Source organism: Myxocyprinus asiaticus, chromosome 17 (genome assembly GCF_019703515.2).
Source record: "Myxocyprinus asiaticus isolate MX2 ecotype Aquarium Trade chromosome 17, UBuf_Myxa_2, whole genome shotgun sequence".
NCBI lineage: Eukaryota > Metazoa > Chordata > Actinopteri > Cypriniformes > Catostomidae > Myxocyprinus > Myxocyprinus asiaticus.
The window spans coordinates 39,653,441-39,680,140 of record NC_059360.1 but is presented as its reverse complement, the minus strand read 5'-3'; the positions used below and the strand labels follow the sequence as shown (position 1 = coordinate 39,680,140).

General features: G+C 37.1%; 1 protein-coding gene across 7 annotated transcripts; it reads right to left on the bottom strand.

Moving 5' to 3' along the window:
- Positions 1–365: 365 nt before the first annotated feature.
- On the bottom strand, positions 366–26,403 carry LOC127455431 (ankyrin repeat domain-containing protein 6-like). Of its 7 annotated transcripts, XM_051723339.1 has the most exons (16): positions 26,365–26,403; positions 26,212–26,279; positions 25,273–25,309; positions 18,529–18,627; positions 16,449–16,547; positions 15,831–15,933; positions 14,974–15,068; positions 9,886–9,984; positions 9,323–9,400; positions 9,059–9,166; positions 8,732–8,857; positions 6,651–6,809; positions 6,425–6,577; positions 5,176–5,289; positions 3,645–3,957; positions 366–2,963 (listed from the first exon to the last, which is right to left on the bottom strand). In XM_051723339.1, the coding sequence occupies exons 3-16, from the start codon at positions 25,276–25,278 to the stop codon at positions 2,392–2,394; spliced, it is 2,124 nt and encodes a 707-aa protein (XP_051579299.1). In that variant the 5' UTR covers positions 25,279–25,309; positions 26,212–26,279; positions 26,365–26,403; the 3' UTR covers positions 366–2,391. The 7 variants fall into 7 exon arrangements, with proteins under 7 accessions (XP_051579299.1, XP_051579297.1, XP_051579296.1 ...); XM_051723337.1 differs by lacking the exons at positions 25,273–25,309; positions 26,212–26,279; positions 26,365–26,403 and having other exon boundaries at positions 3,645–3,954; positions 18,529–19,359; XM_051723336.1 differs by lacking the exons at positions 25,273–25,309; positions 26,212–26,279; positions 26,365–26,403 and having other exon boundaries at positions 18,529–19,358.
- Positions 26,404–26,700: the final 297 nt, after the last annotated feature.

Sequence of the window (26,700 nt, the reverse complement as noted above, 5' to 3'; positions counted from 1 at the left end):
AGCATAAAAGTAATCCATACTACTCCAGTGGTTAAATCCATATCTTCAGAAGTGATATGATTGGTGTGGTTGAGAAACAGATCAATATTTAAGTCCTTTTTTACTGTAAGTCTCCACTTTCACTTTCTTCTTCTTTTGTTTTTGGCGATTCACATTCTTTGTGCATCACCACCTACTGGGCAGGGAGGAGAATTTATAGAAAAAATGTCTTAAATATTAATCTGATTCTCAACCATACCTATCCTATCAATTCTGAAGATATGAATTTAACCACTGGAGTCATATGGATTAATTTTATGCTGCCTTTATATGCTTTTTGGACCTTCAAAGTTCTGGCCACCATTCACTTGATTTGTATGGAAGCTACAGAGCTGAGATATTCTTCTAAAAATCTTTGTTTTTGTTCTGCAGAAGAAAGTCAAACACCACTGGGATGGCATGAGTGTGAGTAAATGATGAGAGAATTGTAATTTTTTGGTGAACTATCCCTTCAGTTCTTTTGTATGTACAGATAAACAGACTTATCAACTAAACAATATATCGTACGTAACAAAACATCAACAACAACAAAAAAAAACTAAATTATAATAACATTTCTAAAATTATTCTACAAACATGTCTTTTCTGATTCTGAGCAGTCTACTGTATTCATCTGGCCATTACTAATGTAAATTGCTAACACACGTCTATACAACATATTTATTTAATTCACAATATTTCAATCTACACAAGCTATAAATCTTCATATTGTTAGAGTGAAGATACATTTAGTCACATTTAAGAAACTTAACATGGATGAACTGTGGTTAATGGAAATTAATTTTGAGAAGCTGCCATGGAAACTTAGTAACTGAGTTTAGATGTACCATCCCTGTGTTGATAGTTGTTTTAAAAGACCCCATGAAATCAAATTTGGAATTTTGTGGCTATTAGTTCAAGTCTTTTAGCTTCAAGGTTATCTACACACTAGTGTACTCTTAAAAGTTGACAAAATTAACTTTTGGAAGATATACACATTTAAAATTCACAGTCTTTCTCTGCCAAAAGTAACAGACAAAAAGTATTGATGAATCATCTTGTTTGCAAGGGCATAATTCAAACTTTGGTCCAATCAAATGCTCTCTAAAATGAGAATGTCCCCTCCCCCCTAATAACCTTCCTCTGACTAGAAAAAGAGCACAACAGTCTGGCTCCGAAAGTAAAATTCCCATTCATTTTTTCCATAGGGGAATGGATTATTGATGATAACTTTAAACCTCTACAGACAAACCTACTGTGAGCTCTGAGGTTGTTAATAGATGGTTAATGCTTCAGCTAAAGCCATCTGTCTGCATTTGTTCAAACAAATGTTTAATAATGGAATTTCCGGACAACAACTACACAACCCATGATCCTGAGGGGTGAAATTGTTTCAATACTTATAATCAACTACTTTAAAACAAAAGTTTTATGTTTTTTAATTGCTTCATGGGATTGTAGTTCATTCCCTCATGAAAGATGTTAAAGGAATAGTTCACCCAAAAATGAAAATTCTCTCATCATTTACTTACCCTCTTGCTATCCCAGATGTGTATGACTTTCTTTCTTCTGCTGAACTCAAACGAAGATTTTTAGAAGAATATTTCAGCTCTGTAAATCCATACAATGCAAGTGAATGGTGACCAACATTTTGAAGCTCTAAAAAGCACATAAATGCAGGATAAACATAATACATAAAATTCCAGTTGTAATCCATGTCTTCAGAAGCGGTATGATAAGTGTGGATGAGAAACAGATCAATATTTAAGTCCATTTTCACTATAAATCTCACATTCACGATCAACATCAATATGGATTACTTTTATGCTGCTTTTACATGCTTTTTGGACCTTCAGATTTCTGGCCACAATTCACTTGCAGTGTATGAGTGGAAATATTCTTCTAAAAATCTTAATTTGTGTTCAGCACAAGAAAGAAAGTCATACAGATCTGGGATGGTATAAGGGTGAGTAAATGATTTTTCAGTGAACTATCTCTTAAGTACTATACCTTTGTGTTCTTGTCCGTTTTTTAAATACTTTTTTGTTTCAAATCAAAGTTTGTAATGTTGTGATTCACCTTAGAGCTGGTTGGTTTGGTTCATGGCTTAGAACTATTTTATGAAGTACTTTATGAGGTCCCTATGGAAAAATTAATGGGAAAAATACTTCTTGAACAAGGACGGCAGAAAAAGTAGACAGGCACTGTTGCGCTCTATAGCATGCAGCAAATCATGGTTCATGGCTATTCCATAAGCCAATTCATGGGGTCTTTAATACTGGAAAACTATAGTTTACAAAGCTCCAAAGTAGTTCATATTACACCACTTTCCTATAAGATGGAAACCAAGACTCTGAACCTAATAAATAAGTGTCAAGAGTTAGTTTTAGTTTTAGTGTTAGTACGAAGCCTCTGTAGCTCTTCCTCCAGCATGCTGATCTTCTCCAGCAGACTGGTTCTGTCCTGCAGAGCTTTCTGTTCCGCCACATTCTGGACCTCCAGGATCTTCCTTTCGTACCAGCGTTCCAACTGCATTGATATCGTCTCAAAGAAACGGTGCGTCACTTCCATCGCATGCAAGTTTCCCCGCTCTTGGATGAAGGTTGCCTCTATGGGCTGCTCTGAAAAAATCTCCAGGGCCTTCATGGTGCCACCCTGTTGGGAGTGAGTGCGATGAGCTTTAATCCTGTCCTTCAGGTGTCTGGCATGTTTCCAGGCTGGATCGGGCACTTGATCTTTTTCACTGTCATTGAATCGCTTGCTGGATGTGGATTGGCTGCTGCTGGCACTGCTGTCACACAGTTCATTCCCCTTGTCTGGCCTTGGATTCGTGAAATCTACCTCCTGAAGTTCTGTTCTCCGCCACTTGGGGCCAGCAGAGGCCAACTTCCGTGATAATGGTTTGTGTTTGACCATGGATAGATCTGACAAATTTTGGTAATCATCTGTGTGAATATGGAAAGAGATTTTAGCAAAACAACTATTTGGAAGATTGATTCAGAGTCATATGTTAAAATACTTAGAATGTTTTTTGGTCTGAACTTGTACAGCATAAAACCACAGATTGGGTTTAGAAAATAAGAAAAATATATTTAGTGAAATGTAATGCTTAAAACAAGTGAAAAAATACAAATACAAAGCCCTTGGTACATGCACACTTAAAGCGACCACATAATTTTTTTTACACTTAAGCCACACTTAAAATATATATTTGCATTTGATAACAAAATACCAAAACAAATGACAGCTGGCAAAAAAAGAAAAGACCAAATTATTTGGACACTTACTAGTTTTTAAAGATTAGTAAAGCATGTCCATAGTTAATGTGATGAACTACATCTGTGGTTACTCTGCTATGGTTACTCTCACCTGTGTGAACTTGATGAGTACTGACTTACAGTACATCCACTAAAAATCAGAAATGGTCTAGCATCATTTATTGGCAGATGGCACTTGGTTTGATATTTTGTTATCAAATGCAATCACATTCATAGATTTTAAATGTCCCAATACTTTTTGCAGCCACTGTATATTCAAGACTCATACTCTGAAAACAACTATGTATAACAAAATAATTTTTCAGTTAGAAGTATCTATTCTAATGGATGTTTAGATATTTTTCAAACCTGAAGAACCATCCAGCTTCATCTCAAAGTATCTCTTCCCCAGGGTGTCCTCAAATTCAAAACTTTTCATACCCGAGCATGGCCCTGCTCCTGGGCTGGGTAACACATTGACATAGTTGGCCAGCGAGCTAGAGCTCTCATCAGAGATGAGTGATAGCAGTGGAAGACCCTCTGTGTCTGTGTCCACCAGAGAGTGATCGACCGATGGAGACCGCAGGAGTTTGTAGTATTGTATTTCTGCAGGCATTCGCACTTCAAGATCATGAATCTTAGACATGCACCAGCTCTTCACCTCATTGGTAGCAGCTACCTGCTTGAAAGACCAAAAAAAAAAAAAAGAAAAAAAAGAAAGAAAAAAAAGACGCATCATCAGTTTATTCAAGTCTAGATCACATAAAGGAAGAGTTCACCCAAAAATGAAATTTTGTGATTGTTTTCTCACCCTCGTGGCATTCCAAATCAGTTTGCTGGTAATTTTTCAGTGGAACAAGTAGAATTATTAAATAATTGTTACAGGATTATCAGTGAATAATGATTTAAATGTTGTTCTGTTTCTCACACAAAGCTATTGTATACATTCAGAAGACTTGGAATATGGTGTACAACTCATATGGAATTCTCATGTTATGGTGCTTTTGTGTGTAGTTACTACTAACCGTTGTATGCCAAGAGCCACATAATGTTTCTTCAAATATTTCGGTTACACTTTATTTCACAATGCCCTTATTACAGTGTAATTACACATGTAAGTACTGAGTAATAAATAATTAACAACATGTACTTACTATAGGGTTTTATATTTATTATTTGTAATAAATATAACAAGGACACTGTAAAATAAAGTGTTACCAATATTTTTTACTTTTGCGTTCCACATAAAAAAAATAACTGCGTATGGGTTTGAAACAACATTAGGGTGAGTAAATAATGAAACACTGTAAACCCTATAAAGTTAGATCTCAAAAAATTTGAGGCAGTCAGTTCTTTACGTTAATAAACTCCCAAGTATAAGTTAATATAACTTTCAGATTCTGTACTACACATGCATGTTAATTGCTCTTACTTTAAATATTGAGTAAGCGAACTGATACATTGTAATGACACTTAACTTTAAACTTATCTCTTTGGATGAACTTAAAATGACCATGTCAACTCAACTAAAATACTTAAATTAGAGAAAACCTAACTTGATAGAACTAGCTAGAACTAGCTTCTTCAGTGAATGCTAGCATGCTAAATGCATGCAAACTGGAAACACAATTGCTAAAAGAGTAAAGCAATATACTGAACCATATTAAACTGTACCTGTCCTCAACCTAAGTTCAAGCTCCACTATTCACCTTAAAGGTAACCCTCCAAAACTTTAACATAACAGAAACTCTTCTAAATAACACAACAAAACATTAAACACTAACAAGTCTCCCCCCATTACATTCATCTTGCACAAAGACACATTATATAACACTATTTCTTAAAGTGATAAGACTGATTATCTTGATGCTGGTGTACTCTTGCTCTTGTTCTGTTGTACCTGTCTTTTCACGCCCTCCATTCGTTCCATTGTGGCTCTCTGATTGATTCGATAATGACACTCCAGCCTCTCAGTTGATACATGCTCCTGCGTCAGTTTCTCAAGCACTTTAATCTGATTACAACAGAGATATTAGAGTCTAATAGATACTTAACACATAATATTTTATGTTAGGCTGCTACAGAAATATTTCACAATTTCTTGTTTTAGGGGAGACCAGGGCCAATTGTCAGAGAGGGCAATTGTAACACACTAAATATGATCTATCACAAACAAGTAGAGTTTTGTCTCTGCCTGAGAAAACAAGAGTGATTGTTACAATTTTTTTTTGTTGTTGTTGTTGAAAAAATAATGTTTTCGATGTCAAGTATTTTTTCTGCTGTCTACATTTTGGATGCCTTTACATTTTACTTACACTTACAATACATCTATTTTATCTCCAGGTTGTTGCTTAAAAGTTAACTTCAATGACAGATACACTATTGCTAGTAGCAATCATGATTTTACATTAGCTTTGAGTTTGTAGGTAATTGCAACACTAGTTATTACATACAAATTTGTGACTGAATTAAAAGATTAAATCTTAAATTATGCTATGAACATAATTTCTTTAAAGTATCTATCCTCTATCCTAAAGTACTGGACTTATCATCTGATCACTGCATTTTAGTAAAAAGGATTTAGCCCATTTCAAATAATTATAAAGTATGTACCACTAAGACATTTTCTTTAGACAAATATTACTCCTGACAGCTAAAAGAATTGGTCATATATAAGTAATATACTGTATGCATTAAAACAATTATATTTTGATCTTTGCTCTTTGAGATATTTGAGATACAGTGGGTAAATATCTTTTTTTTCATGTGCTAAAATCGCCCCCATACACTGATAAAAATACACTGTAAAAAAGCTGCAACATTTGCTACTGTTACTGAAACCTAATGAAGTAATTCAGTCATATTAAATCATATTTTTGACTTGAATAAAACCACATGAAACTAATTTTTTGTTACCTGACAAAACATTTTTACAGTGGGTGTTTTTAACATTATGACTTCTTGTATTAAAAGTCTTTCTCAATGTAAATACTGTAACAGTACTATTAGTGTTATGGGCAAATATAAATGTGTTTTATACCAAAAGATGGCAGGTAGATTTGTAGTAGTCTGTGAGTTCTGAAGGAAAATGTTAAAAAAGTAAATTGCCTATGTAGGTTTAAGACTGAATTCAATGTATACCAACAAACCTGTTGTTTGCTTTTATGCTCAGTTCTGCCCAGTCTGCAGTTAATCTCCTCTTGAACAGTGTGAATTTGTGATCTCATCTCCATCTTTGTGGCTTTGAGCTGATTCTCTAGCTTTTTGATGAGGGGCTTACAGTGACAGTCATTTGCAGGAGCCTGTGCAGTAAGTTACTGGTTAAGAGGTTTAAAACAGACAAATGCATCGCACAAGCTCTAATACACACTTTACCTGCTTTATCTGCCCGTCTTTGTCTCTGTACAGAGTATAAAGCTGAAAGGCTCTTTCATGTGGAGTTTCCTCTTCTTCCTGAGAGCTGGGGCTGCTGTGTTTTACTCTCCACGATTCTCTCCCATGAAGGTGATTGTCTCTCCGGGAAACATGTTCTGACTGTTTAAATAGTAAAAACAGCAGTTAATTGCAGTCAGTTATTTTTGGAAAACCCAAAATTTACAATAACATTAACGTAAACTAGCAAGGCAACTATGAACAATACTTTTATAGCTTATTAATCCTGATTAATGTTCATTTCTACATGCACTACTTATAAATTTTTAACATTAAAACATATATACAGTGTGTTAACATCAGTTAATGCATTATGAACAAACATCAACAAACAAATATTACGATTATAAATGAACATGAACCAAGATTAATAAATGCTTAAAAAATAACTAGTTCACAATACCTAATGCACAAACTAATCTTAACCTATACAGCCTTACTGTAAAGTGTTAACACAGTTAATATATGAAAGGAATATTCCGGTTCAATGCAAGTTAAGCTCAATCAACTGTATTTGTGGCATAATGATGATTAACACAAAAAATAATTTTGACTTGTCCCTCTTTTTCTTTAAAAAAACAAATATCGAGGTTACAGTGAGACACTTACAATGGAAGTGAATGGGGCCAATTTTTAAAGGGTTTAAAGGCAGAAATGTGAAGTTCATCATTTTATAAAAAGCACTTACATTAAAGGTGCACTCAGTAATTCTAATCCAATACACTTTGTCAAATTCTGCAAATATCTCTTCACAGTCTGCTAGCTGTCCGTTCTGTGAGTGGGCTGAAAAAAAATCTAGTATTTGTACACAGCCCTGGCTCTGTAAATGGGACAAAAACAAAGTGGATCAGACCGATCCACACAACACTACTCCAGCCAATCAGCAACAGGGGGTGGTTCTTGCACATGCACAGGATGGGGGGTGGGGGCAGAGTGAGAGGGAAGATCATTAGAAGACCGACGGCAAATCTGGCTGATGTGAACTTTCTAATCTCCAAGGAGGACAAATGGCTGAGAAACAGACCAAGAGAAAAAGGTCAGACAAATATAAACTAAAAAAGAAGGATAATAATAAGTCGAGGGCTAGGAGCCACGTCAACATCGGCGAGGCTTTTCAGCAGTGGATAGACCTCCGAGAAGTAAAAGGCTTGAAGACGGATGCAGAAGTTGCTCTTTTTCTTCTCGATAGGTGGGTAACATACATTTTGCTATGTTTCACAGAACCCATATACGCTGTTGTTGTGATGTTAGATTTAGTAGCAGGAGAGTTGTGAGTGTCTGGAGCTGGTGTGCGTAAAACCGTCTCATCTCCTTTGCAAGTTATCTTTGCAGCAGCAACTTACTGAATTTGGGGGGCGGAGCTTCCAAAGGAGCACTGAAGGGGTGTGTTTGTTTTGGCAGTTGAGTTCGAATATCAACAGTGTTTCTCAGGAATCGTTGAGTGCACCTTTAATTCTTCTGTTAAACTAAAAATTGGCTATAAATTTACAAAGAAAAAGTAAGTGATTTTATTGCACTAAAATCATGTTAACACGCTTATTGTATATGTCTTGTAGCTATATTTCTGAAACAGTGAGTATTTTAGCGTTTACAGATTGGCCTAATTCACTTCCATTGTCAGTGCCTCATTGTAACCCAGATTTTTCTCTGTCTAAAGAAAAGGAAAGGCAAGTCAAGATAATTTTTTGTGGTAATCAATATTATGCCGATTGTGCTTAACTTGTATTTAACCCAGAACATTCCTTTAATGTAAAAGAATGAGTTCTTAATAGATATTAGGATCTTAATATCATAGTGTACAATAAAAGTTTATTTAATGGCTTTCTGGAATATTGATAATAAAATAATTTCAACTCAAATCAATATATCATGTCCATTTGTTTATTTATTTGGTCATAAGAGGGATAATGTACAGTCAGCGATTCATTATCGCCCCTTCAGGATGATACAAGATCATATCACCATGCAAAATCCCTGTACATTATCCCTTACAGAGGACTGTATATATTATTATAGTATAGTACCTTCCTTCTTGGTCTTTTGATCTTTCTCCTCGTGCAGGGGCTCGAAGCAACTTTGTTCCTTTCAGGTTGTATCTTGTTAAGTACTTGATCACTGCTGTTTGTATCATCAGCCACCACAGCACAGTCCTGCAATGATGGGAGCACTCAACATGAGAGGGATATTTAGTCGAAAACATCACATGACCTCTGATCTCTTAGGTTATAAAAGCTTAGTAGTCACGTGACATATTCTTCTCCCTGCCCTCTAGACCCAATCATATTATAACTGATGAATCTCAGTGGGACAGATGTGACACTAGATGGCAAATCCTTATATGAATTTCCCACCTTCTCTCTTGGAGCTTCTGGATCTCTGGGGAGGGACTGAACTCTCCTCTGAGCCCTCAATATATCTCTTCTTTTTCTCACCGTCTTGCCACGTGCAAACCACTGGACCTGAGAAGAGAAACACAGCTTGAGAGTTGGGTATCGATAGAAATCAATCTAGTATTCCTGCTCTCATTCATGCTAAATGCATGGTATGTTGGATAGTACAATGAATTGGTTGTAAGTAGTAAGGCGAACTCTTTTGAATGGATTATCCATACGTACCTGATTGGATTTTGCCAGAAGAATGGCCAAATCCCTGTTGTTATTGTCACAGGCTTTGTTAAGAGCAGTGTGGCCTGCCTGTTTATAGATTTAGCATATACGTACAGTATATAAGAATATGCTTTTCTCTATAGTGACCTTAACACCTAAGGTTAAAGGGATAGTTCAGCCATGTTGTTCTAAACCTGTATGACTTTCTTTCTTCTATAGAACACAGAAAGAAATGTCAGACAGATTGTTAGGGACTGACAGTCTCAGTCACCATTCACTTTCATTGTATAGAATAAGATGCAATGAAAGTGAATAGTGACTGAGGTTAACATTCTGCCCAATGTCTTCTTTTGTGTTCCATGGAACAAAGTAGTACAGGTTTGGAACAACCTGCTGGTGAGTAAATGATTACCGAATTTTTATTTTTGAGTGAACTATTCCTTTAAGTGTCTTGATCAAGAGTACGATGATGATAGCTTCATCATCATCAAATCATTATAGATTACAGTTCAGGGTAGATCTTTTAATGTACAACACAATATTAAGGTGTGTCATGAGATAACATGACTTACATTGTTTTTGATGCTAGTGTCCGCCCCAGCCTCCAGTAACAGAGTGACAGTTTTCTTGTGATTTAAGGCAGCAGCGACATGGATAGCCGTGTCTCCTTTCTGTGAGAAAAGTAGATATTTATTACCAAATTAACAGGGCAAGGATACAGTTATTTACATTAATTAACATCCTTAATGGATTAACATTCACTGAGCACTTTATTAGGAACACTATGGTCCAAATAAAGTGCCCGACGTGTTCCTCTGCTGTTGCAGCCCATCCGTCTCAAGGTTTGACATGCTGTGCATTCGGAGATGCTATTCTGCTCACTACAATTGTACAGAGTTGTTATCTGATTTACCGTAGCGTTTCTGTCAGCTTGAACCAGTCTGGCCATTCTCCATTTACCTCTCTCATCAACAAGCCATTTCTGTCAGCAAAACTGCCGCTCACTGGATGTTTTTTGTTTTTGGCACCATTCTGATTAAACTCTAGAGACTGTTGTGCATGAAAATCCCAGGAGATCGTCTCGGTTACATACGTAACCTTGGTTCCCTGAGACAAAGGGAATGAGACATAGCGTTTATTAACGCATATGGGGAGTGCCTTCCACACGATCTAGTTGAAACCTCTCTACAATAATGCCAATATTCTAATACTGGCTATGGTGTTTGAGCCCCGCCCGTTTTGGCGCAAAGCTGTCTGCTATAAAAGCAGGTGCACAAACACCATTTCCTCAGAATTTCTGACTGAGAACAAGGAGCACATCGCTCATACCTCAAGAACTCGGAGTCTTGTAGTGCGGCTAGCATTCGCAATGTCTCGTTCCCTTAAGGAAGTTTATGATTTGCCTATAGAGGTGCCGGCTTCATGTGCATGATACGCAGATATAGTTGCCGCATACACTTTGAGCGTTGACGGAGTGAGTCCTGCGTCTAATCGCTCTTGAAGAAATATGAGAATTTCATGTTTGGGGCAGTTTACTGTGTCTTTGCCATGCGAGAGACACCAATCAGTGATCACCTTCCATTTTAGCATGTAGAGGCATGTCATGGACAGTGCTCTGTCCTGTAAAATGGTGCTAATGACTGAATGTGTCAGTTCTGGTGCATTTAGCGTGCTCCGTTCAGGGGCCACACATGCCACATGCAGGTTCCTCAGCTAGGGCTGGGGATGCCAGATTGTGCCTTGCGCCTCAGAGAGGAGATCCCTCCTCAGCGGTATTTCCCATGGCGAGCTGTATAGCATCTCTATCATTTCCGGAAACCATGGCTGGTTGGGCCATTTCGGCGCAACCAATAGAAACGTTTCCTTCGTTTCTCGGACTTATGACAGAGTGAATCAGGAAATGCATATTTGCATTTCGCCGGCCATTTGTGTGCCATTGCATCCGCTCCCAGAGGGGCTTGTGACTTCGAGTACCAGAGGGGACAAATAGATCGATGAGAGGAGGAGGAGGGCATGGTCGGGCCGTGATGGAGCACGGCTGGTGCTGAATCAGCTGATCAGCGGGAGAGCAAGATAAGGGGCAGCAAGAGGAGCCAGTTCGAGAGAGAGAGACGAGCTGGTGTCCGCCAGAGGGCGGAGGAGCGGTTGAGGACCGGGTGACAATGCATCCGGAAGCTGGTGAGCAAGTTCTTCTCTCTCTCTCCTCTCTCTCTCTGTGTCTCCGCTCGCCCTTTCCCTCTCCCCACGCTTCCCTTTGTCTCTCCCCCAGGTTCGAAGGAGGCGGGGTGGACCACTGGCTGACAGAACGGCCGGAAGGGCAGCGTCTCCGCCCCAGAGATGGACTGGTGGCGCCCCGGCCTGAATCGGGTGGGGGAGAAGTGTGACGAGGAGGAGGGCATGGCCGGGCTGTGATGGAGCACGGCCGGTGCTGAGTCAGCTGGTCAGCGGGAGAGCGAGATAAGGGGCAGCCAGAGGAGCCGGTTCGAGAGAGAGAGACGCACGCGGCCGCGTTGTGTGTTTTTTTTTTGTGTTATGGTTTATGTTTGTTTTATGTTGAGCTTTGCATTAAAATTTTATGTTGATTGTTCAGCCGGTTCCCGCCTCCTCCTTGCCTGCCTGTTAACTGTTACAATCGATTTCTGCTTTGCCGAATATTTCCCAAATCCTCAATACAGTTTGAGGATGAAGTCTCCATTCACCCGGTCTCACCCCTTGGTGTGACAGTAGGTCTGCACTGCAATTCAGGCGGCCTGGGACATATGTTGCTCTCAGGGAGATGATATGATGCTCGCTCCATAGGAGGATGCAACACATCAGTCTCAATAGTGGTGGTGAATGAATTCCGCCTTGGCGGTTTATATATACCACAACTGTCATGCTGTCTGAGCGAACCAGGACATGACAGTTCGCTGTTTCTGACTGAAAAGCCTTTAAGGCTAGAAATACAGCCGATAGCTCTAGGCGGTTGATGTGCCACGCTTTCTTCGCTCCTGTCCAGGTGCCTGACAACTTGCCCCAACGCAACACCTCGCTGGTAAAATGCAGGAGTTGTCCATGGTGCTAAAGCAGTTATACAGCGGCAGGATAGAGTGATGCGCATGCACCCTTGGCGCCAAGCATGTCGTGGCACACGGCGCTTCAGCCAGCACTGAAGAGGTCTCATGTGTAAAAGACCTAATGGAATGATGCCGCCACCATAAATCCCAATGGTTTTTGAAACTGCTTCACTGGAAGTGTGCTCCCAGTTTGAACTGAGACAGACACTGCAGAATGGCCTGAACGTGCTCGCTCGTGAGGTATGCGTGCCCGCTCGTGGAGTCAATGCGGACTCAAGGAGATTTGTGGCTGGGGGAGAGAGTGCTCTTCACCCAGTTCATATTGAGACCCAAGCTGTTTAGATGCTGAAGCAGTAAGTCTCTGTGCTGACATAACTGAGCCTCTGATTGCGCCAGTAACAGCCAATCATTGAGGTAGTTCAAGATGTGCACGCCGTTCAGTCTTAGAGGGGCGAGAACTGCATCGATGCACTTTGTGAATGTGCGAGGAGCCAGAGACAGTCCGAAGGGCAGAACTTTGAATTGATACGCTGTTCCCTCGAACACGAATCTCAAAAACATCCTGTGATGTCGTAAAATTTGGATATGAAAGTACACATCCTTCAGATCTATCGATTCTGAGTAATCATTTCCAATGGGCACTTTGTGAGTGCTTGATTTAAATGTCTCAGATCCAGGATTGGCCGAAGCCTGCCATCTTTCTTTGGGACAAGAAAATAACGGCTGTAAAACCCTTTTTGGGCTTGACAATTTGACACAATCTCTATCGTGCTTTTCACGAGGAGATTGTGTATCGTAACACTGGCGCATCTTCGGACGAAACCGTGGAAGACAGAACACAATTGAAATAGGGTGGCCGGCGTGCAAACTGGATCGTATAACCATGTTTGATCGGTTTTTGCACCCATTCTGAAATTCGCCACGTGTCCGAGTAACAGGACAGAGGGCAATTTGGTTTGTTTGCCGTATGATATAATGCGCCGCCACAAGAACCACCTCAAAGTCATCCTGCTCGACCTCGCGGCCCCACCGTGCCTCCTCGTGTGAATCCTCAGGTATCACAGAAGAGGCAGGTGGGAGGGCACATGAGGCTGAATTGTCCCTCAGAACGAGGGTGATTCGCGAGCAAAGCATCTTGAGACTCATGCCCTCACAGTGAGGACAATCTGTCTCCATGAGAGCTGACTCTGCGTGGGCACGACCCAGACAGTAAATTGATGCTGATCTGACAGCAGGATGTGCCTCTCGCACAAAGAACACTTACGGAATGACATCTTTAAAAAGATGCGAACACGTAAGTAAATCTTTTAGATATATAAATATATCAATAAATATATATTTATATTTATATCACACAATATACATACAACTGCTTTGTGAGGATACACAATCCCTGCCGAAGCGCTGCTGGGAAACAGGATGCTGAGGCCCGTTCACCAGCGAACCGTCAAGCGGCTAGGCGGTGTGATGTTTGCCGGAGCACTGCAGGGAAGCGGAAGTCTTCCCGCGACGATTCAGCCCACTGACTCGTGTATATCGACGGCAAAGTTAGAGGGCTTCTAGACGAGATGATCACTGTCTTGAAGAAAGAAATTCTTAGGAAATGGTGTTTTTGCACCTGCTTTTATAGCAGACAGCTTCGTGCCAAAACGGGCGCAAAACACCATAGCCAATATTAGAATATTGGCGTTATTGTAGAGAGGTTTCAACTAGGTCATGTGGAAGGCACTCCCCATATGCGTTAATAAACGCAATGTCAAGTGCACTGAGTCGTAAGGGAACAGCAGTTACAGACATACTCATGCCACGGTCGAAATGACAGAGATCAAATTTTTTTCCCCTTTCTGATGGTTGATGTGAACATTAACTGAAGCTCCTGACCTGTATCTGTATGATTTTATGCACAGCACTGCTGCCACACGATTGGCTGATTAGATAATTGCATGAATAAGTCAGTGTACAGGTGCTCCTTATAAAGTTCTCAGTGAGTATATGTTTGAATTAAAGCAGAGAAATAAAGACAATTTTTTATTTGTTTATTCATTTGTTTTATGAATATTGTTCAAAGTGACCCCTAGGCTCACAACCCAAGATTGAGCAACAGAGATGTAAACCAATGATCAATGTAATTTTTTTGTGTGTTTCACTGTAATAAAATATATAATATAATATAGTATAATATAATATAATGTAATATAATATAATATTTTTTGTCATTTTGACTATTTATAGTATAATTTTCTGTTAACTTTATAGACACAAAGTATTCCAAAACTAGGCACAGCAGCCACATAATAAAGTGAACAGGGTTGGGAGGGTTACTTCAGAAATGTATTCCACTACAGATTACAGAATACATGCTGTAAAATGTCATTTGTAACGTATTCTGTTAGATTACTCAAGGTCAGTAACGTATTCTAAGTAACTGTATTCTAACTGTCAATGATTTAAACTGTAACTGTAGTGGAGTACAGTTATATTTTGTATTTTAAATACGTAATCCTGTTACATGTATTTCGTTACTCCCCAACCCTGAAAGTGAACAACATGACCATAATTAATGTTGGATCCAAAACAATCAGAATGAGTGATGGAGGACCTGACCTGGTTTTTCTCAGCCACAGAGCAAAAAGACCCCAAGAGGAACTTAATCGTGGCCAAGTGATTGTAGCGAGCAGCAATGTGTAAACATGCATCACCTGCCTGGAATTAATAAAATAATAATTCATTTTAAATGTATATTCATTTTTTTGACTCTCATTTTGCAATTTGTTCTAAAGACACTAGCTGTAATGGTTTTAAAGGAATATTCCGAGTTCAATAGAAATTAAGCTCAATCAACAGCATTTGTGGCATAATGTTGGTTACTACAAAAATTAATTTAGACTTGCACCTCCATTTCCTCAAAAATAAAAAAGCATAAATCTGGGTTCCAGTGAGGCACTTACAATGAAGTGAATGGGGGCCAATTCATAAACGTTAAAATACTCACTGTTCCAAAGGTATAGCCACAAGACATAAACAAAACGTGTGTTAACATGATTTTAAAGTGATAAAATCACTTACTAACTTTTTCTGTGTAAAGTTATATCCAATTTTACAACTTTGTTCCCATGACAATGTAATGTCAACAAACCCTAACATTCTAAATTGACTGTAAAAATTATACTTTAAACAACTTTACAGCTCAAATAATACACAAGTTGTAACAGAAGAATTAATGCCATTGCTTTTATAAAATGATAAGCTTCACATTTCTGCCTTTAAACCCTCCAAAAATTGGCCACATTCACTCCCATTGCCTCACTGTAACCCAGATATTTGCTATTTATTTTTTTTTCGAAGAAAAGGAGGGGCGAGTTGAAATACTTTTTGTGGTAATCAACATTGTCACAAATGCTGTCAGTTGAGCTTAACTTGTATTGAACTCTATTGAAGAATATTCCTTTAAAAGAGAGCACATGCATTGTTTTTACTGTCGGGCATAGCTCCACCAAGCAAAAGCTCTTGAGCAGACTGGGAATGTCCATTCTGACATGCCAGATGTAGAGGTGTGTTTCCTGCCTTTACAAAACACAAACATAATAAAAAAATGAAGATAATGATCATTAAAACTCAACAGAATATTTAACATGGGAATTGAGAGTTTTGTGGCTTTTAGAACAAGTCTGTTAGCTGTAGCTGAGGATATCTTCTGTATATAGGCTACTATTGTATTTCACAAAGTTGCCAAACTTTTAGCAGAGACAGTATAAGCATTTAAAAAACTGTCTTTGGAAAATGGACCATTTCTGTTCAATATACAGTACAAGCTCACTAGACTGAGAATATCCTCTCATCCAACACCACCAACTAGCAATAGAAAATGGTAAATCACGTTTTTGCTGGGCTGTGAATTAAATTAAAGGCTGATTGCTTTTCAAAAACTTCCTGTTTCAATAGGAAATACTGTATGACAACACAGGAAATAAATATCGGTTGTCAAACCATTTCTCGGGGTCTTTAAGGAAACTTAGGAAAAATAATTCTTAAGCAATATTTAAGAAATTCTCTAAATGATGCACATGCAATCTACATACTTTGTTTTTCACATTAACATTGGCTCCAGCCTTGACCAGCAGCTTTACACATTGATGGAATCCATGCCATGAAACCTCGTGCAAAGCAGTGTTGCCATCCTGTTGAAGAAAAAAATCACATTCTATAGCGTCGATTGTACCATTAATAGTGCTATTAGTAAAGAGTTTTTCAGGAAACACAATTGATTGCATCTCATTACAAAAATCTGTATTATCCTCCTGAGAACTGAGCGTGACTGCTGTGTGCATTTTCCATTTCCTTTTTTGTTTTGTAACTAGTAGAACCTAATAAACAAGCAAAACAAATAAAATAACAATTTCTAGAGCAAACAGTTTCCCTAAAAATTTATGTCCACATATATATGTGGACAGCAGGACTAAGTTGTGAAATTTTAAATAATACCAAGTATAGAAAATCAGATTGTTTTTAATCAAATTGTTAATTATATTTCCAGTAGTGATGGTTCTTCATGTTTTTGAGACGTTAAAGATATTACATCAGAAATTAGCATAATTAATTCTGATTCAAAGTAATGCCCAGCATCATCCAATCATTGCTAACCATGTTAAAATAAAATGATACATTATAAATTCTGAATCTATGTACTGATTACCGATGTCCCATGTCTGTCAAACATGTTGAGTGGTTCAAACATCATCTGCAGCCTGAAACTCAACTTTTGGTCAGATTTTAGGAGTGAATGCACTTAGCTGCAAAGAGAGCTATAAGATGCTCCCTTGCTCTCTATTTAGTGAATGACTTAATCTCCAGTGTGCTGTCTGTCTTCACTGGTCTCAGAACATTTCGAAATGCACCTTATTTTCATCCTATCTCCACATAAAGCCTCTGAATACAAAATTTTTCAGCTTTTGTATGAACCCATTGATTTTCAATGTGAAAATGCACAGTAACTATAGGAATGCATTTACTAATATTAATGAATAGAACTGTATTGCACAGTGATAACAAAATAAAATATAACAAAATTTATAATAAAATTAAGCGAAATGACCCACAGATGTGTTAATGTTGAAAGTTATTCAAAATAACTAATATATTTTTTCTACTTTTGAGGGAATAATGTCCCAAAAATCCATGTATGTGGACATCATGTTTATCAGCGCGCTGACGCACGAAAAATTAATTACGTTTTTAAAGCGGCATATCAAACTAAACTAGAGACACTACTTTTTATACCCAAATAGGTTGAAATGAAAAACTTAAAGGGGTTTCTTACCAGAGGCACTTTTGTTGGCTTTGCGCCTGAAGAAATGCTTCATGGAAATCAGCGTAATGTTGTTGTCACGTGACTCGGTGTACCAGATGTTTAACGATTAAATGACAGTCTAGAGTATTTTAACTAGTATTCAGTCAGTTTAAATTAATTAACATTTTGTGAAGCCAAAATACTATGTCCACGCACAAGGTTATACTCTGAGTTTGAAGACTTTTTGGGTCTGAAATACTTGCTTCCAGTTAATAAGAATATTTAATCTTCGTATGTATTAGAACTGAATCTCATCTGGTTTTACTTCAGGACCCAGATCTAGTGGACATCTAGTGGCAACCCAACACATTACCAAATGTAACCAATATTCAATATAGTTGGGGTGATGTTTTCTTTTACCTTGCATAGTTTTGTTTATGGCTTTCGAGGATGAGTGAATGTCACTCAACCTGAACATACTGCCATCTGCGTAATTTGGCTTGCTCCTACCAAGTGACATATAAATTTGAACCAAGTAACGAAGAGTTTGATTGGATACACAGCTTTTGACATCAATGACAAAAGATATGGAAAGTGTTTTCTCCTCCCGTTTAAAAGTTAATTAGCATGTTTATTTTGCATAGTTAACTAGGCACAGTATATGGTTGCATTTAGCATTGCTTACCCCATCAAACCCCATTTTTGGGATGTAACTCACCAGTTAAAAACCACTATATTAGAGCATAACAACAGCACGTCTTTTCGCCAACAAGTTTTGAAAAAGAAATAGAAAGTTGCTTCTTGCCATCCACATATTTAATCAGTACTGTATTCATGATCTAAGAAGCATTTTAGGTTTCAAATGAACACACCTTGTCTAGTAGATCAAGTGCACAGCCTCCATGGATGAGGGCAGAGATGGCATCATGGTTTCCCACCACGGCTGCCTGGTGGAGTGCTGTCTGGTGACCCTGTATGGGGAAAAGAAAAACACATCTGAATACAGATAACATAAAACTAGGCAATACTATTGTGCACCTATACTGTACAATCTGCATACAGTAAATTCCACATACAGCTAAAGGCAACCAGAGGTCATACTTCTCATATTTGCCAGTGGAGAGAAATTGTGAAAATTGTGACCTTTAGCAAAGACATCTTATCTATAGTTAAGAATATGGACTTTTCTAATATTTTAAGCATTTGTATTATTGTCTCATGGGAATAATAGCTCAACACAGACACAGAAAGAGAAACAAAAGAGATAGACCATGAGTTTACATGTTCCAGACTGCCCTGATAATCGCAGACTGCTCATTATGGAGCAAGCAATGTCTCCATGTGACCGTTATATGAGATCAGATGCACTGGACAGCAGCCATCCAGTGGAAAACAGTTCACACATGCTCACATAAAAGAAATCGCACACTGATGTAGCACAATCCAGCAGAGTGTGTGTATGGCCAGCTGGCTTAACAGACCTTTAAAACATCACGTAGGTAATCCCTTGCGGAGATTCATTGTAGTCGACTCTTGCCTCTTGGTCAAGCAAATGGGGGAGAGGGAACATTTCTGGATAAGAATTCTTAGAATAAGATCTCTACAAATTAATTTCAGGTCTGTCTTAACTCCAATGCACCAAAATGGACTATGGACCCATAACTACTGGCACAAATATTTCTCGGAAACGGGCATGTGATTGTCTCATCCTGAGAGAAGATTCTTTGATTGCATACATTTATACATTACAGTATTAGAGAGATTAAATAAACAACACATTAAAAGCCTGGACCAAATGTGCAGTAAAAACAAACTACAGTAAGATTTCAGAGTTTGATCTCGTGAAAGGGTTTAGCAAGATGTCCCAGATGTTTGTCCTAATAGCTGCAGCTGTGGACAGATTGAGAAAAGCTCTGCTGACTAGTTGTATAGAAGAAAAATATGTGGAGGTGTGTGGAGGATGAGCATGCGCGAGTGAGGATGCAACAGGAGGCTGTGGCTGTGACGATGAATTTCTCGAGAATTATTCTCTTTTTTAAGCCATGTGCCTTTTAAGTATATAGCGTATTGCGTATTAAGTATATAGGGTCTTTCTGACGTTTGGCACTTTTTCAATCCTAGAGATAAACATTACACATTTTATTCATGTCCATATAAATTATTCTCATGCATTGACTTTTTTTTTATTTATTAACCACTCTATGCTTTCGGAGGTGACTAATTGTAAAACATATCCAATATTAATAACGGATCATGGCCTGATTTCCTTTGAATGTATGGTAAATACTTCTCTAGAGAGATAATCTAGATGGCGATTTAACAACTCCTTATTGGATGATGAAGCTTCTATTAATTTGAATAGTAAAGAATGGAAAAAAATTTTGGAACAAAATGATACCCAGGGATGTTCTTCTGTTTTACTCTGGGAAACGGTTAAAGTGGTCTTTAGTGGTATAATAATATCTTATTGTTAAAGAAAAAAGAAACAAAAATACTTAAGGGAAAAAGATCTAGAAATTAAATTACAACAATTAGAAGATATATTCTTCCCCTAAGAAAACTGTTTCATCAGCAGTATTAGTTTTTTTTAGACAGAATTAAACTCCCTCGGTTGGATAAGCAACAGTTAGATTCTTTAGATGCACCACCATCAACTGCAGAGCTGAAACGGGCTTTGGATGCAATGGGAAGTAGTAGGGCACCTGGTTTGGATGGTTATCCAGTTGAATTTTATAGGAAATTCTAGAATATACTTGCTCCATTATTTTTTAGAATGGTTAATGAAGTATATGAGCAAGGATACTTCCCACATGGTATGAACACTGCCCTTATACCTTTACTCTTAAAACCGAATAAAAATCCCCTGTTCTGCTCGAGTTATAGGCCAATATCCTCAATTAATTGTGATGTAAAGATTATTAGTAAGGCCCTTGCTGTCAGATTGGAGACAGTTATCGGCACCCTGATTCACCCTGACCAAACAGGATTTATTAAGAAGAGGCATTCACCAGATAACACAAGGCGACTGTACAATCTGATCACACTGGCTAGTCCAAATGTAAAACTCTGTGTAGCTGTTACCATAGATGCAGAGAAAGCATTTGATAAAGTGTGCTGGAATTTCCTGTTCTCAACTTTAGAATGTTTTGGGTTTGGATAAAACATAATCAAATGGATTAGAACACTATATCAATCTCCTAAGGCCTCGGTAATTATTAATGGTGTTATTTCTGAACCTTTTATCTTGGCAGGGGAACTAGACAGGGTTGTCCTATATCGCCATTACTTTTGCCATTTTTATTGAACCTTTAGCAATGGCGATACAACAATCATCTAGGGTCGAAGGTATATTGACGCTATATGGAATGCATAAGATAAGCTACTTCTTTTTTTACAGAACCCTAGTACTTCACCTCCTGCTGTATTTGACATCATAAATGAGTTTGGACTGATATCTGATTATACTGTAAATTGGTCCAAATCTGAAATTCTTTCTTTGAACCACTTCAATCAAATTTATTTGCCAGCAAGTATTCCCATCAAATGGACTAATAAAATGTTATATTTGGGTATTTCTGTATCAGCAAATTGTAAAGATTTATTTGCATTAAATTATATACCTCTTTTAAAGAAAGTTGAAGAAGATTGAAGAGATGGATGAATTTACCAATATCTCTACCTGATAGAATAGCATCTATTAAAATATGTATATTGCCAAAGGTGATTTATTTATTTACAACGGCTCCAGCTTATTCAACCACTGATTGGTTTTCATAATTAAATTCATTTTATTTGAAAGCCAGAACCCCTAGGATTATATAAGAAACTCTTCAAAAGCCAACTCATCTTGGAGGACTTAATGCCCCCAATTTTTTACATTATTTCTCAGCAGCTCAACTGCAGGTAAATAATATTTGGCTTCAGTCGAAATCTAATCAATGCTCCTGGTTAGACATTGAGAGTATGATCTGCCAAGGACATTCCTTGGCTGATCTACCATATATGACTGAATCCTTAAAAAAACATCAGTGTTACTGATGTTAGTTAATTTAGTCCTCGAATTAGATATATTCAGTATAAGGTAATTCATAGATTCCATTTTACTCAACACAGGCTTTTTAAAATAGCATTAGTAGTTCTAGCACTGTGATTCTGATGTCCCAGATGATCATCTTCATGCTATCTGGAATTGTACTCCTGTTCAAGCTCTCTGGAAATCAGTTACGAAACTAAGTTCCGAAGTTAGTACACAAACTAAGTTCATGTATAAAAAGTTATATTCCTTTATCACCACAATTATGTATTTTAGATGACAATTCATTATTGAACATCTCCTTTAAATATGTTGTTCCGCTGCTGTTCTGCTTTGTGATATTGAAAAGAACCATTCTCCAAATCCATGCAATCTTGGAAAATTCAGATCCGAGGTACTATATCATTAGAACAGAGAATTGCCTTCAGACAGGGCCGAGTAGAAGTCTTTAATGAGATGTGGGAAACTTTTGCTAAATTAACCAATTTTGATTTTTTTTAAAGAACACTGTCAATTAGTTTATATGTAACTGATGTAAGTATTGTTTTTTTATTTTATTTTGTTTTTTTATTGTTGTAGTTGTTTGTCTCTTTGTATTCTTTCTATGTATTGTGTTTGCATGTATAGGTTCGATGTGTTGTTTGTGCTTTGCTAGCCTGTAAGGGGACTGATTTATTTTTGTTTGTTGTTTGTAATTCTTCCTTTTATAGCTGTTCTGTATCAAAACTATTCAAGTAATAAAGATAAGGGGGGAAAAAAAGAAAAAAGAAAAAAGACAAAAAATAAATAAACAAAACAAATAACCATTCTGTTAATGTGTTGCCAAGACAACAAACAAACATACTTTCATTAGTACTGTATGTTGCTAAGACGACAGACAGACAGACAAACAAAGTTAGTGTGTTGCCAAACAGTTTATGGTTTTTAGGCATTACAATATTGTTTTAAAGTGAACTGGACAAAATTTTACACATCAAATATAATGCAGAGAATGCAAGTCTGAAAATATTTATAACTGCATGCAGATCTTCAATTACAACATCTCTGAGACAGTATTGTACTTACACAACCTGATTTTAGAATCCTGGTCTTACAAAACCATCTAAACCCGCAAATTTGTTGGTCTACACCCACTCTTCACTCATATTGACAGAAGTCTGTGCTTGATCACACTGAACATAGTCGATCCCCCGCAAACATTACCTTTACGTGCATGTTCATTCTTGCAGTCATTAATGTTTTTCATGCACTCATAAAACAAGGCTTGTCAAAGATATGAAGATTTTACTCTGATCAAAAGAACTTGCCTGTCCTGAGAAATACGGGTAAAATTATACAGTAGTTTAAATCTGAACATAACACATTGGGATGTACTATATGTATGACCATTCTACTTTATTATTTGTGAAATAAAAAGCCCTTAAGCAAATAAAATCAAATATATAAAAAGCACTGTATTCATTCATATGTTAAAGTAGAACACATGACGTGGATGTAAAAGGATTGCATAGGAATACCAATGTTCACATGATAAAGAGAAAAAAAACAGATTATGCCTGGATATCAAGGAGAGCCTCTAATCTTTTAGATCATTGCAGGCAGAATGTTAGTTACTTAGGTTTGAGGTCAAATGCATGCCTAGGAATTTATTATTAATATAATTTGAATTGTACAATCAATATGAATGTGCTTTGAGGAAATTATAATGTATGTATGTAAAAGCAACACCTGGGATTTTACCAGTTTATGCTTAAAGGCATATGCTCAGGCATATGAGGTATCATTTGAAAGTTTAGAATCTAAACTTTTCGGCAATAACCATCACTTCTGCATTTATGTTTTTTTAAATAACAAAATAAGGCCTCAAATCATTCATGCCCCCTAGAGGTAATGGGGTAGAAATATTTAAATGAAAATAAAAGACCTTCACATAGTGCCTAAATAGACAAGTCATATATTAAATGAATGATCTCACTCTCAGGAATGTGACTGCACAGTTTATTTTGTTGCCCTTATACCACAGTTTGAAAGATTTTAAAAAGAATCACAAAGTGAAATATGATTTCTGTAAGTTATCAAATACAAATGTCTCTTTCATGCACCAATCACTGCTGCTCTAAGCCCCAAATAGCTAAATACTTTATATCTGCTTTTACCTTAAGTAAAAAAAATTTTTTAGTTGTCTGTGAGCTTGACTGGCTGAATAATCTAATGTTATATCTTAGATGTCTAGAACAAAATATGCCATCCTGCAGGAAAAGCATCATGTTTTCCACTATTGATGATAAAATGTCCACTCAGAGTCCGAGATATTCGATGGAATAACGAGGTGGTGCATGAACTGAAAATTAGACTGAATATCTATGGACGAGCACATCTTTGAGGGCTAAAATGCGTTACAGCACCACCTACATTTCATAAACACATACAATCCTATTAATGAATAATTGGAGTCTTTCTGAAAACATTTGACCAATTGTTTGCAATTAGTCCACAGTATGTGTAAATAGTGAGCTTTTACATTTGAGTATGAATTAATAAATTTTTGTGGTAATCAATATTATGCCACAAATGCTGTCAATTGAGCTTAACTTGTATTGAACCCAGACTATTTAAACTCATTACAATCACAATAATACAGCCGTTATGGATCTATATTTTTTTGCTGTTGTAGTTTTTGCTGTTTTCAAGACCAGATTTATGAAGTGGTTTAAAATAATGGAAATATTGTATCTCTCCATATTGTATCAGGGAAGTACGATACTGTCATGTGTATTCTGTTGATTCATGTCTTTTATTTTGAAATTCTAGTTCCTGTTTCATGTCACGTTTTCCTGTTTCCCTTGTCATGTGATTTCTGTTTTCCCTCCATGTTCATGTGTCATGTTTTCATTGGTTTATTGTTTAATTAGCTTGTTATGAGTTCTGTTTGTTCATTGGTTTATGTTCTCCCATGTCTTGTATTTAAGCCCTCATGTTTGCATTGTCTAGTTGTCAAGTATTGAATGTGTTTGGTATGTTGTTCCTGGCAAGCTAAGGTTATGTCTAGTTCATGTTTATGTCAAGCCAAGTTTCAAGTTTATGTTTGTAGTTAGGGTGTTTCACATTTATTAATAAACTGCACTTGGGTTCTTTATCTTCACGTCTTCGTCATTGCCGTCATTGTCAGCAGTCAACACGTTACAGATACCAATTAAGATAACATGAATATTCAATGTTCTAGATGTGTATTTGCAGGGCAGATGGTGGATCGGAGGTAGGAACAACATAAAATAATTAACAAGAAAATACAAATTTTGGTCATGGCACTTACTTTAGCAACTACCTTCACACATCTGAACAACCTCTGTCTATTCTGGAAGCGCCCTCCATACCCTGTGCCCTGACCCACTTTTTTCTCTTTATGCCAGATAAAATCAGAAATGGAAACAGTAACAACTTCAACCTTATCTATACACTTGGCAACTTAAAACCTAACATACCTACAGTACATGGAATATTCATTGACAATTTCTCCTATTGTTATTTCACTTTGAAAGGATAGATCCCCCCCAAAATTAAAATGTTGTCATCATTTACTTACCCTCATATTGTTACAAATCCGTATATCTTTGTTTGTTCTGTGGAACACAAAAGGAGATGTTAGGCAAATTGTGAGCCTCATTCACCATTCACTTTAAATGTGTTTTTTTTACATATAATTATTTTTATTATTATAATATTCCCTTAAATAATAAATTATAATAAAATAACAATAATAGAATATTTTTTTAATATTATTAATATTAAATATTAAATTGTAATAGTTAAATATAGTATATAATCTTTAATTTATACAGTTATTTAGAAATTGCTATTGGAATACGGTTTCAATTTAATACGAAACTACAGGCCTCTAAATTAATAGTTGTATTTTGTCAACATACTGTGTATTGTGATGTTTAAACATTTTTAGGTCAGTGACAGGTCTTCATAACTGGCCTACCTGAACGATCTTGATCCTCCATTTACTGTATATGAAAAGGGAAATCATAACTGATATAAAGCGTCTTTTGTTTGTGGCAAACAGCAGTCTGGCTGTTATAGCCTGAGCCTTATCATAAGCTTATCTTTGATAAAATGATCAGCTGACCTCAAAGCTTAGATTGAACCACTCTGCTATGAACAAAACAAAATGACATATAGCACATTTGATTTTGGCTACTGACATCACTCATTACCTGCCACTAAGCAACAACAGCATATTATCTACAGTAAATACATTTTCATGTATTTAATAAAGTATTTACTGTATACATATTACATGTATAACAAAAAAATACAGGCAAAATGTAGTGTAAGTGTATATAGTTGAGTTAGTAGTATTGTCTATATTGCAATGACCTAGAATCACCACATAGGCTAATCTGTAATACTAGACTACATTATCATAGCAATTACCCAGTAAAAGAAAAGGATCATTCTCCAACATGAGCGTCATCTAAATAAGTTATAATAAATAACAATTTATCATACAAATTACCTCTTTAGCGTCTCCTTGTATTCTCCGTTGGGTCAGTGCAGGAGTGGTTCCAGCATCAGTGTCTGTGACTGAAAGAGCAGCAGAAGGCAGAGATCACACAGTAAACATCTGTACTAGTTCATCTAACCACCAGTGCCAGAGGAAATTACCCACATCAGCAGCCAGTCTACAGGCTTTGTGGCAGCAGTAGAAGGGCCACTGCAGTGGGTCAAACCCTGAAAGACCTCAGACAACACAACATGATGGCTTTCTAGAGAGGGGGGAGTTCTTGTGGGGTGGAGTTAAACAATCCAGAGACTGAATTTCACTGTAGCTTAAGAACTGTTTCCTATGGTACCTTGATTAAATGTTAGTGACAAGGCCAGTTCAATTATTTATTTATTTGCTTGCTTGCTTGTTTATTTTAACTTTTGAAACTTTGTTTTTCAGTAGCTGCTTCAACGTTATTGACTTATGACTGAATTGCTTGTGTTGTACTATTCCTCACAA